A 14,853-nucleotide genomic window follows, 5' to 3' on the forward strand; every position below is an offset into this window, starting at 1 on the left:
TCCAGAGCCACCCTCCACCCTGCACTTACATTTCATTGGTATTATAGCGCAGGTAATGGCTGACTTTACTAATGTACTCAGCTATTTACATAAAATACAGATTTGCTCTTTGCAGTAGGCATATAAACCTTCTGCGCTTCTTTATGGCACTAAAACTTAACTAGACAAGTCTGACCCTTTTCCCCCGAGGGAAACCACACACATATTGACAAAAGTGATATATATATGACAGCCAACCACCAGAAACTCAACTCAAGCAAAACCGAAATATTCCTATTTGGCCCATACAAAAACACCTGGTACCCCTCATGGTGGCCCACCACGCTAGGCCCTGCACCCACCCCCGCCAACCACGCACGCAACCTCGCCATCATCCTAGACTCCTCCCTCTCGATGACCCAACAAATCAACGCTCTCACCTCCTCATGCTTCAACACACTCCGTATACTGAAAAAAACATTCAAATGGATCCCCACAGAGACCAGAAAAACTGTCACTCATGCACTCATCAGGAGCAGACTTGATTATGGAAACGCCCTCTACGCCGGCACCACTCTAAAACTCAAGCGCAAACTACACGCGTCCAGAACTCAGCAGCACGACTCATCCTCGACCTCCCCGGACACATCTCTCCACACCTCAAATCCCTCCACTGGCTCCCCATTGACAAAAGGATCACCTTCAAGATCCTCATCCTCGCACACAAATCACTCCACAACACAGGCCCTGCCTACCTTAACGAGAGTCACCTTCCACACCCCTACACGAAACCTCCGCTCAGCTGACCTCTCTCTCGCCTCGGTCCCCCACATCAAACACACCACCACCGGGGGCAGATCCTTCTCCTACCTTGCACCCAAAACCTGGAACGCCCTCCCAACCCACCTTCGCAAGACCCAAAACCTACTTCTTTTCAGGAAGGGCCTCAAAACCTGGCTTTTCGAACAGTGAACCTCCCAGCCCCTTTCCCTCCCCCCCCCCCAAAAGCGCCTTGAGACCCTCACGGGTGAGTAACGCGCTTTATAAATCTCTTTGACTGATATATATAGATCTATCTATATATATATACATAGATATATCTATAGATATATCCATGTACATAGATATATCTACATAGATATATCTATATATATATATATAGATCTACATATAGTTCTATTTTTTTTTTTAGTTGTTGTATGGTTCCTTGGGGGCCAAAATGGCCCCCAGGGAAACCCTACAACATCTAAAAAAAAAAAGATTGCCCCCACAGGGGGCCACCCTGCCCACGGGCGACCCCCTCTTTTTATTTTATTCATTTTTTTTTTTTTTTTTTAAATACAATTTCCCGGGGGGGGGGGGCGATCACATACCCATTCCCCCCTGCCCCGAAGAGGGGCACCTACTACCTACTTTTTCTTTTTTTTTAAATAAAATATGCCCCTGGGGAGGGTGGAGCGGCCCGTTTTCTGAGGGGGCCGACCCCCCCAAGTGAAATCCCTGGCGTCTAGTGGTGTTTCCTGGCCCCCGATCGCAGCACAGCTGCGATCGGGGGCCAGGAAACACTTTCAGAAGGCCTCGTAAGAAAGGGGAGACTCTCCCCTTTCTTACGAGGCCTTCTGAAACTGAGGCTTCTACAGAGGATCCAACAATAGAGGAAGATGTAAACCATCCAGAGGTTCTCTACCTCAAATGAACAGTGACTTTCTCACCATTCGCACAGAGAACACATTTCCTGTGGTAGGAAGACTGGTAAATTTCTATCTACAATGGTACAACATCACTTCAGACCAGTGGGTTCTGTCTATTAATCAACATGGTTATTGTCTAGACATCATTTTCCTTCCACCAAACATTCCCCCTCGTTCACACAGACTTACATAGGAGCATTTCACTCTACTAAAACTGGAGGTACAATCACTACTACTCAAAGGATCCATAGGGATAGTACCTATATGCCAGCAGAGGTCTGTAGTATATGCACTATATGGCAAAGAAAGATGGTACTCTAAGACCAATCTTAGATCTCAGACCCCTCAATCTATACATCCTTTCAGAACACTTTTATATGGTCACTCTTCAAGACGTCATTCCCCTACTACAAAAACAGGATTACATGACAACATTAGACCTCAAAGATGCTTATTTCCAAAATTCCCATGCCTTCAGCACATCAAAAATATCTAAGATTTGTCATAGCAGAAAAGCACTACCAATTCAAAGTGCTACTATTTGGAGCAACAACAGCACCAAGGGTGTTCACCAAGTGCTTAGAGGTGGTTGCAGCATTCCTCAGAAGACAACATATACATTTCTTCCTATATCTAGCTGACCGGCTCATAAAACCCAGTACAATTCAGATTTGTCAACAACATTCTCAATATACCATGAATATCCGACACAATCTAAGATTCACAATCAATTACTTCAAATCTCACCGGCAACCATCACAGATACAACCATATCCAGGAGCAATTCTGAACACTCAGTCAGGATTAGCGTATCCAAACCCAATAAGGATTGAAGCATTTCACAATCTCATATCTCAACTACAATACAACCACACTTGTACAGTAAAGCTAGTGATGAAACTATTGGGAAAGATGGCTTCAAGTATAGCCATAGTCCCAAATGAAAGACTGCACATGTGACCACTACAGCAGTGTCTTTCCCAACAATAGTCTCAGTCACAGGGTCAAATTCAGGATTTAGTGTTGTTAGACCGCTAGACTCACCACTCTCTGCAATGGTGGAATTACACCAATCTATCAAAGGGGTAGCCCTTTCAGGACCCTGTGCCTCAGACCACAATCACAACTGATGCATCACTGATGGTTGGGGAGCTCATCTCAACAACCTCACTATACAAGGGGAATGGGACTCACTCCAACAGACTTATCATATAAACTACTTGCAATTACTAGCAGTATTCCTAGAACTCAGAGTTTTTCAGACACAAATCACAAACTTGATAGTGTTAATATGGACACATGACATGACCACAGTGTATTATCTGCAAAAACGGAGGGGACACTCATCTCAATTGTCTCTTTTAGCACAGACAATTTGGAAGTCGGTGATACACAATCACATTCAATTAGTGGCAGATTATCTCCCACGGATACACAATCCACTAGCAGACCTCTTAAGCAGGATGCAGCAACAAGTCCACGAATGGGAAATTCACCCACAAGTGATTCAACAATACTTCCAAATGTGGAGGACCCAGGACATAAATCTTTTTGTCACAAAAGAAAATGCAAAATGCCAAAGCTTCGCATCTAGGTACCTACACCCTCAATCCAAGGGCAATGCTCTATGGATGAATTGGTCAGGGATATTCCACCTTCCCCACTAATTCCATCTCTGATAATAAAGATGAAACAAACCTCCCTCACTATGATACTCAAAAGCTCCCTCTTGGGCACGTCAGCATTGGTACACAACACTATTGGACCTGTCTGTAGTACCACATCACATTGCCAAACAGACCAGATTTGTTGACTCAAAGGAGAGGCCAAATCAGACACCCAAATCCCAGCACACTCAACCTGGCAATTTGGCTCCTTAAGTCACAGAGTTTGGCTATCTAGAACTTCCATCTGAATGTATGGATATTCTGCAGGAAGCATGCAAATCCTCAACTAGACAATGTTATGCGTCTAAATGGAAACGTTTTGTCTACTAGTGTCAACCAAAAAATATTGATCCACTTAAAGGTTAAGTAAAGGATATTGTCTGCTATTTACTACATTTACAAAAAGCTAATCTGGCATATTCATCTACGAGGATTCATTTAACAGCTATAAATGCGTACTTTCAAAACAGACAACATATTTCCCTGTTTAGGATTCCTGTTATAAAAGCCTTTATGGAGGGTCTTAAAAGAGTTATTCCATAGAGAGTTCCTCCAGCCCCTGTGTGGAATCCTAATATTGTACTCACAAGATTTATAGGACTTCCATTTGAACCCATGCATTCTTGTACTCTACGGTTTCTATCATGGAAGGTTGCTTTCTTAGTAGCAATCACTTCTTTAAGAAGAGTTAGCAAAATTCACTTTAGAAGACACTTTTTTCAAATCCATAAAGACAAATTAGTTCTTCGAGCAAATCCAAAATTCCTACCAAAGGTAGTTTCACCTTTTCACATCCGTCAGTCAGTGGAATTGACGTTCTTCTTTCCACAGCCAGATTCAGTTGCTGAAAGAGCTCTACACACCCTTGATGTTAAAAGTATTATATAGACAGAACAAAAGATTTCAGGAAATCCAAAAAACTCTGTGGCATTTTCAGACCCTCACAAAGTAAATCCTATTTAAAAAAAATGGATTAGCCAGATGGATAGTGAAGTGTATTCAAACTTACTATCTTAAAGCTAAAAGACACATATCAGTAACTCCTAAGCACATTCCACTAGGAAAAAAGGAGCTTCAATTACATTCTTAGGAAACTTACCATTGGCAGACGTCTGTAAAACTGCCACATGGTCTACACCACACACATTTACTAAACACTACTGTGTGGATGTGTTATCTCCCTAATAAGCAAAGGTTGGACAGGCAGTGCTTAGAACACTATTTCAAACTACTCCAACTCCTACAGGCTAACCACAGCTTATTTTCGGAGGGGACTGCTTTACAGTCAATGCAAAGCATGTGTATCTACAGCTACACATGCTATTGAACGGAAAATGTTACTTACCAAGTAGACATCTGTTCGTGGCATGTAGTGCTGTACATTCACATGTGCCCTCCTTCCTCCCCCGGAACCTGTAGCCATTGTAGTACAATATATTGTAAATATGTATATGCATTGCATGGACTTCTCATTTCTTTACTATATCTCTACATATACATTTATACACTCTTTATTTCACCCGCCTGCTGGAGAACAATCTAACAAAGGACCTGGTGTCCATGTGCAGTATTACCAAGAGGAGGTGTCACTCTGTCCTGTGACTCGAAAAACCTTCTTCGAAGAAAAACAACTTGTAACACTCTGAGCCCAACACTAGATGGCTGACTTATGTAAAGCATGTGAATCTACAGCACTACATGCCACAAACTGAAGTCTACTGGTTAAGTAACATAGTGTGTGTGTTGTGCAAATCGTATGCTTACAAACTTTGCTAGAAAAACAGACATTTAAAGTGAGCAGATTCAAAGTGTTGTTAGTGTTGTAGGGTGCTATATATAAAAGCTGTTCTCCACCTAAACCTGGGAACTAGCTAGATTTCTTTGCTTCCTTTTTGCATATATCTACTGCCACTGAATAGGATTACAGAGCTTCTTTTTTATGTCAATAAAATTAACTCATTGTCAAGAACGTATGTCTGTAAGATTCACATTTTGTGCAGAATTAGTGTAGTCACAGTTCAGATTTTGACACCCTGCCAGTCATCACTGTACCATCAGGTAACAGTACCCAAAAAGTTCCATCACATGAGGGTAATATGATGCATTGGCTACAGCTGTGCTAGGTCACCTCATTATGCAGTGCTTCCCAACAGACTATGTGATTCATGCCCTAGTGGAGGTATGTGAGAAGCTGCAAGTTCATAGGGTGAAATGATGGGGTTAAAAGATAAAGGGGGTCATTCTGACCCTGGCGGTAATTACCGCCAGGGCGGAGGTTGGCGGTAGCACCGCCAACAGGCTGGCGGTGCACCGCCGGGCATTCTGACCGCGGCGGTACAGCCGCGGCCAGAAGCGGAAAGCCGGCGGTGTACCGCCGACTTTCCGCTGCCCATGGGAATCCGCAATAGCGGCGCAGCTTGATGCGCCGCCATGGGGATTCTGACACCGCATACCGCCATCCTGTTCCTGGCGGTTCGCCCGCCGGGAACAGGATGGCGGTATGGGGTGCCGTGGGGCCCCTGGGGGCCCCTGCAGTTCCCATGCCAGTGGCATGGGCACTGCAGGGGCCCCCGTAAGAGGGCCCCACAAAGAATTTCAGTGTCTGCTTTGCAGACACTGAAATTCGCGACGGGTGCAACTGCACCCGTCGCACCTTCCCACTCCGCCGGCTCCATTCTGAGCCGGCGTCCTCGTGGGAAGGGTGTTTCCCGCTGGGCTGGCGGGCGGACTTTCGGCGGTCGCCCGCCAGCCCAGTGGGAAACCCAGAATGACCGCCGCGGTCTTTTGACCGCGGTACGGTCTTCTGGCGGTTCCCGCTTGGCGGGCGGCTACCGCCGCCCGCCAAGCTTAGAATCACCCCCAAAGTAGCTGAAAATACAATCCAAGGGGAACTGGATTTAGAGGAAAACAGTTTTGCAGGAAAGGTACAATCCAGATTTAGAGTGGGCACTCATCAATGATCCTTTGTTTCAGTATTGCTGAGAAAACAGTGACCAATAATCACAAACAAAAAAAGTGCTTTGACAAATCCATAAACGGATTATGCGTCAACAACCTGTGATAAGCTTGATGTGCATATCCAGAGTAATGAGGCAGCAGCGGGCGATGTGGGGGGGGGGCTTTAGTTAGTGGGATGATCCAGTGCTGACACTGACCAGTGATGTAGCTCCGGGTTGAATATCATCCGTATTTCTCTGCACTTTCGTATTTAGTAGGAAATGCTACTAGTCATGAGCCAGGTACTTTTGGAAGGCTGCCCATCCATGTAGAGCATGCTGCTCGTCAGGATAAAGTTGCAGTGGGAGATTGTAGTAGGGCTGTCAATCCTCAAACAGCTGCTGCCATGATATTGTGGCATGGAAGGACTGGACTGTGAAAAAAATAAAAAGTTCCCAAATCTGCTCATGTTTTGTCTAGCCAGCTAGCCAGCTGTCAGTAATGACTCACTCAATCTTGTCATCAACAAGTAGATCACATTGCAGAGTTTGATTACTGTCACTGAGTGGCGGTATAAGATCTGTTTGCCCACTATATAAACCTTCTTTTCATACTATTATGTGAACATCACCATCTGTGTTTTTTATCTATTCATGTGCTCATGTCCAAGAACCAAACACGAACACACAAATAGTCCAGGAAAGTGGGACTCATAAGGGTCCTTAAACAGAACACAAATGTGAACTACTAATCTAGGAAGCCTTCAAAAGGTGAGAATGTCTCACGAAACACGTTGGCTATGTACAATTTTACCACTGGTTATTAAGGATTAGCTAAATATGAATATAGAACTACACCATTCAAATAAACATTGAAATTAATTGATCGGGATGGATAGTTGACCTTTTTGTTGTTTTTCTAAATATTTCAGAGTATTCATGTTTGTATTTTTCATTCCTTTTATCTCTTATTTGCAGCCGCTGCTTGTGCCCAACTTCCAACACAGCTTGCCGCGACCAGCCCTCTTCCATTGTGTATCGGTACATGAGCATCACAGCAGACCGGAGTGTGCCCTCCGACATCTTCCAGATCCAGGCGACTAGTGTGTATCCAGGGGCTTACAACTCTTTCAAGATCCGCGCCGGAAACGAGCAAGGAGACTTCTACATACGGGTGAGGATGTTAGCACGGGCTAAGATGTTAAGGGAAATGATCCAGGCATAAAAAAAGATGAGAGGGGAAAGCTGAATACTATCAGAGAGGAAATAACCAAAGAAAAAGAGCAATTATGCGTTAAACACAAACTAAATGAAACAAGATAGAAGTATATAGTGATTGAAAAAAGGTAAGGGATGATATAGTTGTATAACAAGGTGATAGTGTAAATTTGCCTCTTCTTCATATATATTAACCAGGGGTGGCTTGTACCCTTTGAAAGTGATAAATAAATAAAACACCCCCTCCCACCAAAACCTGAAAGTAAACTACCCCTCCCTTCAAAAGCCCCAATCTTTTCATTGCCATTTTGTTTTTGGCTCCGTGGCTTGCAGCGGACGGGGTAACAACACTTCCCCGCCCTCGAGTGGAAACCACCACTGATAATAACAGAGACACACATCCCAGAGTTGTAGCCTGGTATCAAGCAACGACAATTTGCAGAATTAAATCCTTGCACAAACACACTATGAGAAAATGAAAATAAAGAATTCAGAATGACATTGATGAGCGGGTCATCCTGAAGTGGAATATATATATATATATATATATATATATATATATATATATATATATATATATATATATATATATATATATATATATATATATATATTTATATATATATATATATATATATATATATATATATATACACACACACACACACAAACACACAGCTGGGGTTTCTTCAGGAGGACGGAGGAGCATTGCTCCCCCGCCTGCTTCGAGCTGCGCAGGCAAAAATAAAATGTAAATTATACAACTTTTACCTGCACAGCGCACACCACCCCAGAGACATGCTGGGCGTGTCCTCTGCTGCAAATTAGCAGCACAAGACAGAAGCAGGGCTGACTGTACATTCCAATGTCACTTTGCCCAGCTGTTTTGTGCCAGCCAAAGTAATATGCACACTTAGAAGCTCTCCTGTCAGCTGTCTTAAGACAGCTGGGTGGAGACCAAGCACAGGCCTCTAGGGCCTGAAATATCATCCAGCCAGGCTGCTCCATCCAATCCAGGCACTTCTCTCATGCTGGGTAACAGCATGAGAGCAATGTCTGGATTGGTGAGGGCAGCTCTTCCGGCATCGTAGAAGGAGAAGAGCACAGAGAAGGACACACAGCCCATGGGGAAGTGTAGTTTATTATTTTAAATGTTTAATGCATGTGTGTGTAATGCATGCAAGTGTAGTGGTTGTGTTTATTTTGTACTTAGTGTTATGGTTTTATTTGGGCTTTTGGAGGAAGGTGAGGTTTACTTTGGGGCTTTGGAGGGAGGGGGTATTTCTTTTTTTTGAAGTATTGGGACACTTCACTCACCCCACCTCTTTCAAAGTGTACCAGCAAAAAGTGCAGACTTTGAATGTGACAGCAAGGATGCTGAAAAGTAGGAACAGCAAATATGTACTCAGACCCCATAAAGAAATAATAGTGGTACAAATGTAGTTGAGTAAAAAAGATGCAGCATATATTTCAGTGCTCATTAACCATTGTTAAGAAAATTAGTTTTCTTAATTTCCCATACCCAAATTGTATAGCCTCCCTCAACTTGTTGTGGCAATCCTGCAGCTCGTGGTCCGACCATAAACTGCTTCACAAAACTTCTCATGCTTCGCGTGGCCAGGTGTGCACGTGTAAGCATTTACTTGCAGTCAGTGCATGTTCCTCAATGGGGATTATGCCATGGTTCTGAGCAATGGTAGAGGGGTAAATAGAAGTGTGTTAAGAAATCGAAGTAAGCCCCATCATGGGGTGAAAATAACAATCACCACAAAGGTTTACACCACTCCTACATCATAGCTCTCTCCTATCACTGAACTGCGAGTAAATTCTGCATTAAGAGAGTAGAAGAAAAGGAGGACACTGGCAAGGATACATTACTCACTTTACTTTTATCAAAATCATAAAAGTTTACAAAATTGGAAAATATATAAAATACATCCAGACTAAAAGGTAAAACACTGTAAGGAAATGTATGGATAACAATTTATGAAAACATAGTAGCATTTAAATATATTCTGTTAATATTACAGCAATGCAAAAAGAGCGTGCAAACATGCACATCAACAATAAGCGTATTATAATCATTTCGTCTTGGATTCTAAAATATTCCAATAGGAGATGTTCCGTTGTAGCAGTAATCGACTTACCCTTTAATGCACTAAACTACCCCCGACCAGAGCCTGGTACTTTGAAATAACAGGCAATCATCAGAAACGGAACACCACAAAGAAATCTCTCGGCTCAGGAGCAAACTGCAGTCTGGCCGAAGCCTGTTCAGCCGATTAGCCTCGGGAAAACTTAAGAACTGTACTTACAACTCACAGATGGCCAATGCCAGGTGTGCACTGCTTATTTTTTTTTTATTTTGCATCAGTCTTTTGAAATACTTTTTCAAAATTGAAGGATGTTCAAAAAATTCCATTCATAGCCAATTGGTGTGCTGAACATGGAATGCTCCTGTTCTGTGCTTGACTGGGCATACACTGAGATCCAATGCGAAGTGTGCTGTACTGTGTAGAGGGATTGGCAGACGGGAATTTGGGATTTCAACTTTTCTGTATTTTAACAAAACATTTTGCCCAATAGAAGTGGTCACCCTTTTCTAAAAAATGGTACCAGAGTTTAAAGGAGGCGCAAGGAAGCAATATTGGCGATAGACCAGGATTGCAGGATACAAGTGAAAAACGAGACTGTAGGCGGAGGTTTGTAAACGGAATGGATTAAAGTGGCAATGCAGAAGGGGTGAAAGGGAGAGTTTGGTGTGTACAGTCATTTTGTTGCCCCTATTTCTGATGATTCTCCCCTCTACTCTCTACGCAGCAAATGAACAACATCAGTGCCATGCTGGTGCTAGCACGGACTGCCAGGGGACCACGAGAGTTCGTGCTGGACCTGGAGATGGAAACCACCAACTCTCTGATGAGCTATCGCTCCAGCTCTGTGCTGAGGCTCACAGTCTTTGTAGGAGCTCATCCCTTCTAAAGGCAAAAAGTCTGGAGAATGGACAAAGATGGCTAAGTCATCACTGGTGGGGTTAACAGTGGCATTCCCAAGAAAAGCGTATCCCTATTGGGTGGAGATTTTTTATCATTTCCCATTTACAATAGCTCTTGTAAGAACCTGTTGTATTCCATCCTCCCACTTGAATACTATGTTTTAAGGGACAGGGACAGTTACACGGGCAGGGTTTACATTTAAAGCACCAATCATTGATTAACTGATGGCAGTCTGCAGCTTCAGTGCCCATCTCTCAGGATATGAAGACAATGTTCTTTCTATTCATCATGCTGATGGCCTGCTAACTTCTCGACACTCTGCAAGGACCGCAGCAAAGATGTGGCTGGCTGAGAGGAGCAAAGCCCTCTCTTTGCTACCTGCTAGACCACTTCAGGTGTTCAATTCCCTGTCGATCACTTCTCCTTGTCCCAACTACAGCTGTAGTCAGCAATTTCTTGGGACTTCCCTCCTAGATAAACATCAAATTCAGATTTGTTAAGCGCCATTTACACACGTTTAAAACAATCAGGAAGGGGTCCTGCAAGCAGAGCGCTTTTTGTTTTACCCTACTAAAGGTGTTGCACTACTGTACACCAGCAGCACTCTCAATCCCAGCCAGCAGATGACACTTCAAGACAAGAATTTGTTCTGGAACTCCCCCCGTCTCTATGGCCGCAGTTTCATTTTAAAACCAGCATATGTAGCTGCAATCACAGCACTTGGCTATCTGTTCTTTGTCAATGTGTTGTGGTACCCTAGCAGCACAACCGTCTTGTCAATATTTTTAGCTTTGAGAATATAAAGTAGTTTTCCCACAGTTGGGGCCTTTGAACATGACTTTACCAGTACTACAAGCCTTGGAGCCTCGTGTTACAATAGGTGTAATTCATCCCCTTCCTTTCCCCCATACTGGCTGCTAACATTACAACAGCATAACTCCGAGTCACCAAGCATAGATTTAACCGTTATCATTAATACCGGTCTCTTCTACATCCTGGAACACTGTGGCGCCATTTAAGACGTGTGCGGGTTAAGTGTCGCAAAGCACTGCATTGATTTACTCATGGTTATCGGAGCCTGCAGGTACAGCATGTAATTTCGCAATGTGACGCGAGCCCGCAGCAACCCCGAGTAAATAACCATTATAGTGCTAAAGATCATTTAACAAGGTTTAGCCAGAAGCTGTTGCTGCAACACATTTGATTTAATTGAGACAGTGTGCATATTTTACCTACTCGACATTACCTCTTTGGCAGTAAATGCAGCACCTTCGGAAACCTATATATTTGCAACTCCCAAGCAGTAATTCAGTGTATACACATTTTTTATTTCTAGCTGTGAGAATATTTTTTCTGTGTGTTTTAGAAAATAGCTAACATTCTATCTCAACACTCAACAAAACAGACCAAATTGTGCACATTTTCCTTGTCCAAATCCCAGCATCGTATTTGTTCAAATTATTTGACCATGCTTCATGCCAAGTATGAATTTACGTTCTTAGAGTTGCTTTGCTTCATCTCGTGTCTAAATCTTATTTTTCTATCCACAAATTATGCTCCCAGGTTTTTGTTGTGAGCCTTTGAATAAGAGTGCGCCTGCCTCCTCTGTCTTAGCCTTTAATCCTGTTGCTTATTAAATCATTTTACTCATGTACACATTTTAGGACTGTAGGCAAGTGAAAAAAAACACGAAGCCAAGGTACATAACTTTCACAACTTTCACTTCAGTCGCCATATACTTTTTCAAAATAAAATGTTAAATCGAATAGGGAAACTGAAAAAAGTATACATTGGGGGATTGACCTCTTCTGTGACCACTAGTGGGTACATGGACGCTCTTACTTCTCTCCAGTTCCCTTTCTTAAAAAAGAACAGAGTTTGTCCTGCAGGCGGCATGGCTCACATAATGTGCCAGAACAGGAAAAAAGCATGAGGCAGAAAGAAGGGAGCACCAAACTGTTGTGCAAGAAACTGTTTTATTTAGTTGTTTTGTATTCAGTCACAAGACGTTCGCAATGTGTTTTCTGTTTGTGAAATTTGTTGTTTGTATAATCACTGTTACAAAATAACTTGTAAAATTTAAAAAGAAACATAATAAAAAAGTAAAATAATTGCACCGTTTTCAATTACTCTCTATATTACGAAATGTGTTTCAACTGAAGTCATAACCTCTCTAGGGATAGTGCTAGAAAAATTACAAAAAATAAAGTTTGTTGTTAGTCCCACTCACATTTAAATTGAGGCTCAACCCACCTATATTGAAGTAAATGTTGCACTTACTATTATCAATGCTGAATCTCCCCCACTCTAGAGAGAAGCTGCATGACAGGGGCATAACATAGACCCCTGTAGCGCAGGACGGCCTTCAACCTTCCAGGGGGCCCCATACCTTTCAAGGAGATAATTAAGCCCAAGGCCAATGACTATCTGTGAGATATGCGAAACTCAAGGGCCCCTCATCACATTCTGCAGGGGACCCCATCATTTTGCATTACACCAGTGCTCCATGATCTATTTCTGCTGATGTTGAAGAAATATATAGAGTGAGAGGCTGCTCCCACCTACAATAAGGGAGGATCATATACAGGTTGATGGTCCTCCAAAGAGGTTCGTGGCAGTCCCACTGAGGTCGTGCTATGCCAAAGTTGCAAGACTGAACTCAAAGAATTCACACCTTCAGGTGGGGGTGCAGGGACCAAGTTCTCTTACATTCTTCGTCATTCCAGCCTCATTTTACTTAAACCAGCGCCACCTTCTCTCTCGGTTTTTTCTTCCTTGTAGGTTCCTGAATCCATTCCCTGATAACTGAATGATTTAATTATTTGGTAAAGCTCAAAGGAGTTCCCCACTATAGCTAACTGGTTCATCTCCAAGTTGACCATAATTGTATTGCTACTTCATCCAGATGTATCATCAATGGTTTGAAACATCAGTACTGGTATTGGGACAAGTGACTGTACCTCAGAATCATTATTGACAAAAACATCCACCTTTTTAATAGTCTGTCAGCAGAAAAACGCACAGTCAAATGAGTAAAGCAGGTGGATTGATAACATATTGTGTTGGATTGAAGCACATCTTTGGGAAGCATGGCATCTTGAATGAAAGTTTAAATTCTACTAACGACACGGAGGCGAGGATTATGCTAAACTCTTACATTTATTTCGCTCAGCAGCCTTAAAACACACAATAATGGAAAAACTACAAATCCCATTAGTCTTTGCAGCAGTTTAGGACAACAGACATAGAGAACATCCCAATAAATCCACCATCAAGGAACACCACTTCTTCTTTCTTTGAACGAACATCCAGAAATCCACAGTTTTGTCAAAATTGCTGTTTCTGGTCCAAACCTAGAGACGTGAAGTCATAAAGAAAATAATGAGTCCCCACCACTAGACAACTCCTTCCTTTTTGATACACAGTTAGGCTTTATCTAAAGTTGAAAAGGTAGTCCCGTAGAGTGACATTTGCCATATAAAAAGATGCCAGAAAAGGACCCCATTTGCCTCCCGGCCGGCTTCCATTGTAGTAAACCCCCCTCAGTCTAGGTTGGATTTATATGAGCAATGAAAGTCTACGCTTTGTGGACCGGGTGCAATGGGCATTCCCCAAAAAACAAAGGGCCATTGAGCCCAGCCTGAAAGTTGGCGGGGTCGATCATGTGACCTGACTCCCTGGCATCTTCAGCCAAATCCAGGATTTTGGTAAGTGGCCCCAGAACAAGGAACACCTTGTCCTGGAAATAGTGTAAGAAAAGGTCTAGGCCCTTCTTAGGGTCTTTGACAAACTTGCAAACTAACATAGCCATTCTAGCATCCATGTCTGAAGTGGAAACCACTTTATTGGCCAGAGAGGGTCTCTGACATTCTGCTCTCAAGCCCCCCAGGGCCCTTTGGTTCATGGGTTTCTTGATGGTGCTCGTGACATAGCTTGCCACTTTAGACGCAGGGGCCCAATCCGCCAAATGAGGGTGGTAGTTGTTCTCCTGGTTCAACATACCCAGAACCCCTCGGGGTCTATATCGCAGTCCTCCTCCATCCTGGACTTCTTGGTGCTGCCTTCTGGTTGCCAGGGCCTGCTTGGGCCTGGTTTGGCACCTGAGTCCCCGTTAGGGGAGTCAGAATCATCCTTTGCATTTTCATCTGTTCCCCAAGGGGAGCAGGAATTGTCCTGGAGGGTCTCCACAAGCTGACAATGATCAGGAGCCTCCTGAGCACCAAGGCGCCTTTTCAGGAAGGCCTAGCAAATCCTCTCAAAGGCATCCGAGGAGGCAGGGGCTGGAAGGGCGTAGCGAGATGGCCTCACTGTTTTACATTTAGGTTTACCCTTAGGAGTATATCTCCGCTCTTCCCCAGGCGGTGGT

The 14,853-nt window shown here is 43.3% G+C and overlaps 1 protein-coding gene across 1 annotated transcript in view; it reads left to right on the plus strand.

Moving 5' to 3' along the window:
• Nucleotides 1-12,600, plus strand: part of EFEMP2 (EGF containing fibulin extracellular matrix protein 2) — a 116,124-nt gene extending 103,524 nt beyond the window's left edge. The window contains exons 10-11 of the mRNA XM_069208027.1: nucleotides 7,252-7,447; nucleotides 10,312-12,600. Of these exons, the coding sequence (XP_069064128.1) occupies nucleotides 7,252-7,447; nucleotides 10,312-10,473 (358 nt within the window). The 3' untranslated portion in view covers nucleotides 10,474-12,600. The remainder of the gene's footprint in view (nucleotides 1-7,251; nucleotides 7,448-10,311) is intronic.
• Nucleotides 12,601-14,853: the final 2,253 nt, after the last annotated feature.

Source organism: Pleurodeles waltl, chromosome 9 (genome assembly GCF_031143425.1).
Source record: "Pleurodeles waltl isolate 20211129_DDA chromosome 9, aPleWal1.hap1.20221129, whole genome shotgun sequence".
Taxonomy (NCBI): Eukaryota; Metazoa; Chordata; class Amphibia; order Caudata; family Salamandridae; genus Pleurodeles; species Pleurodeles waltl.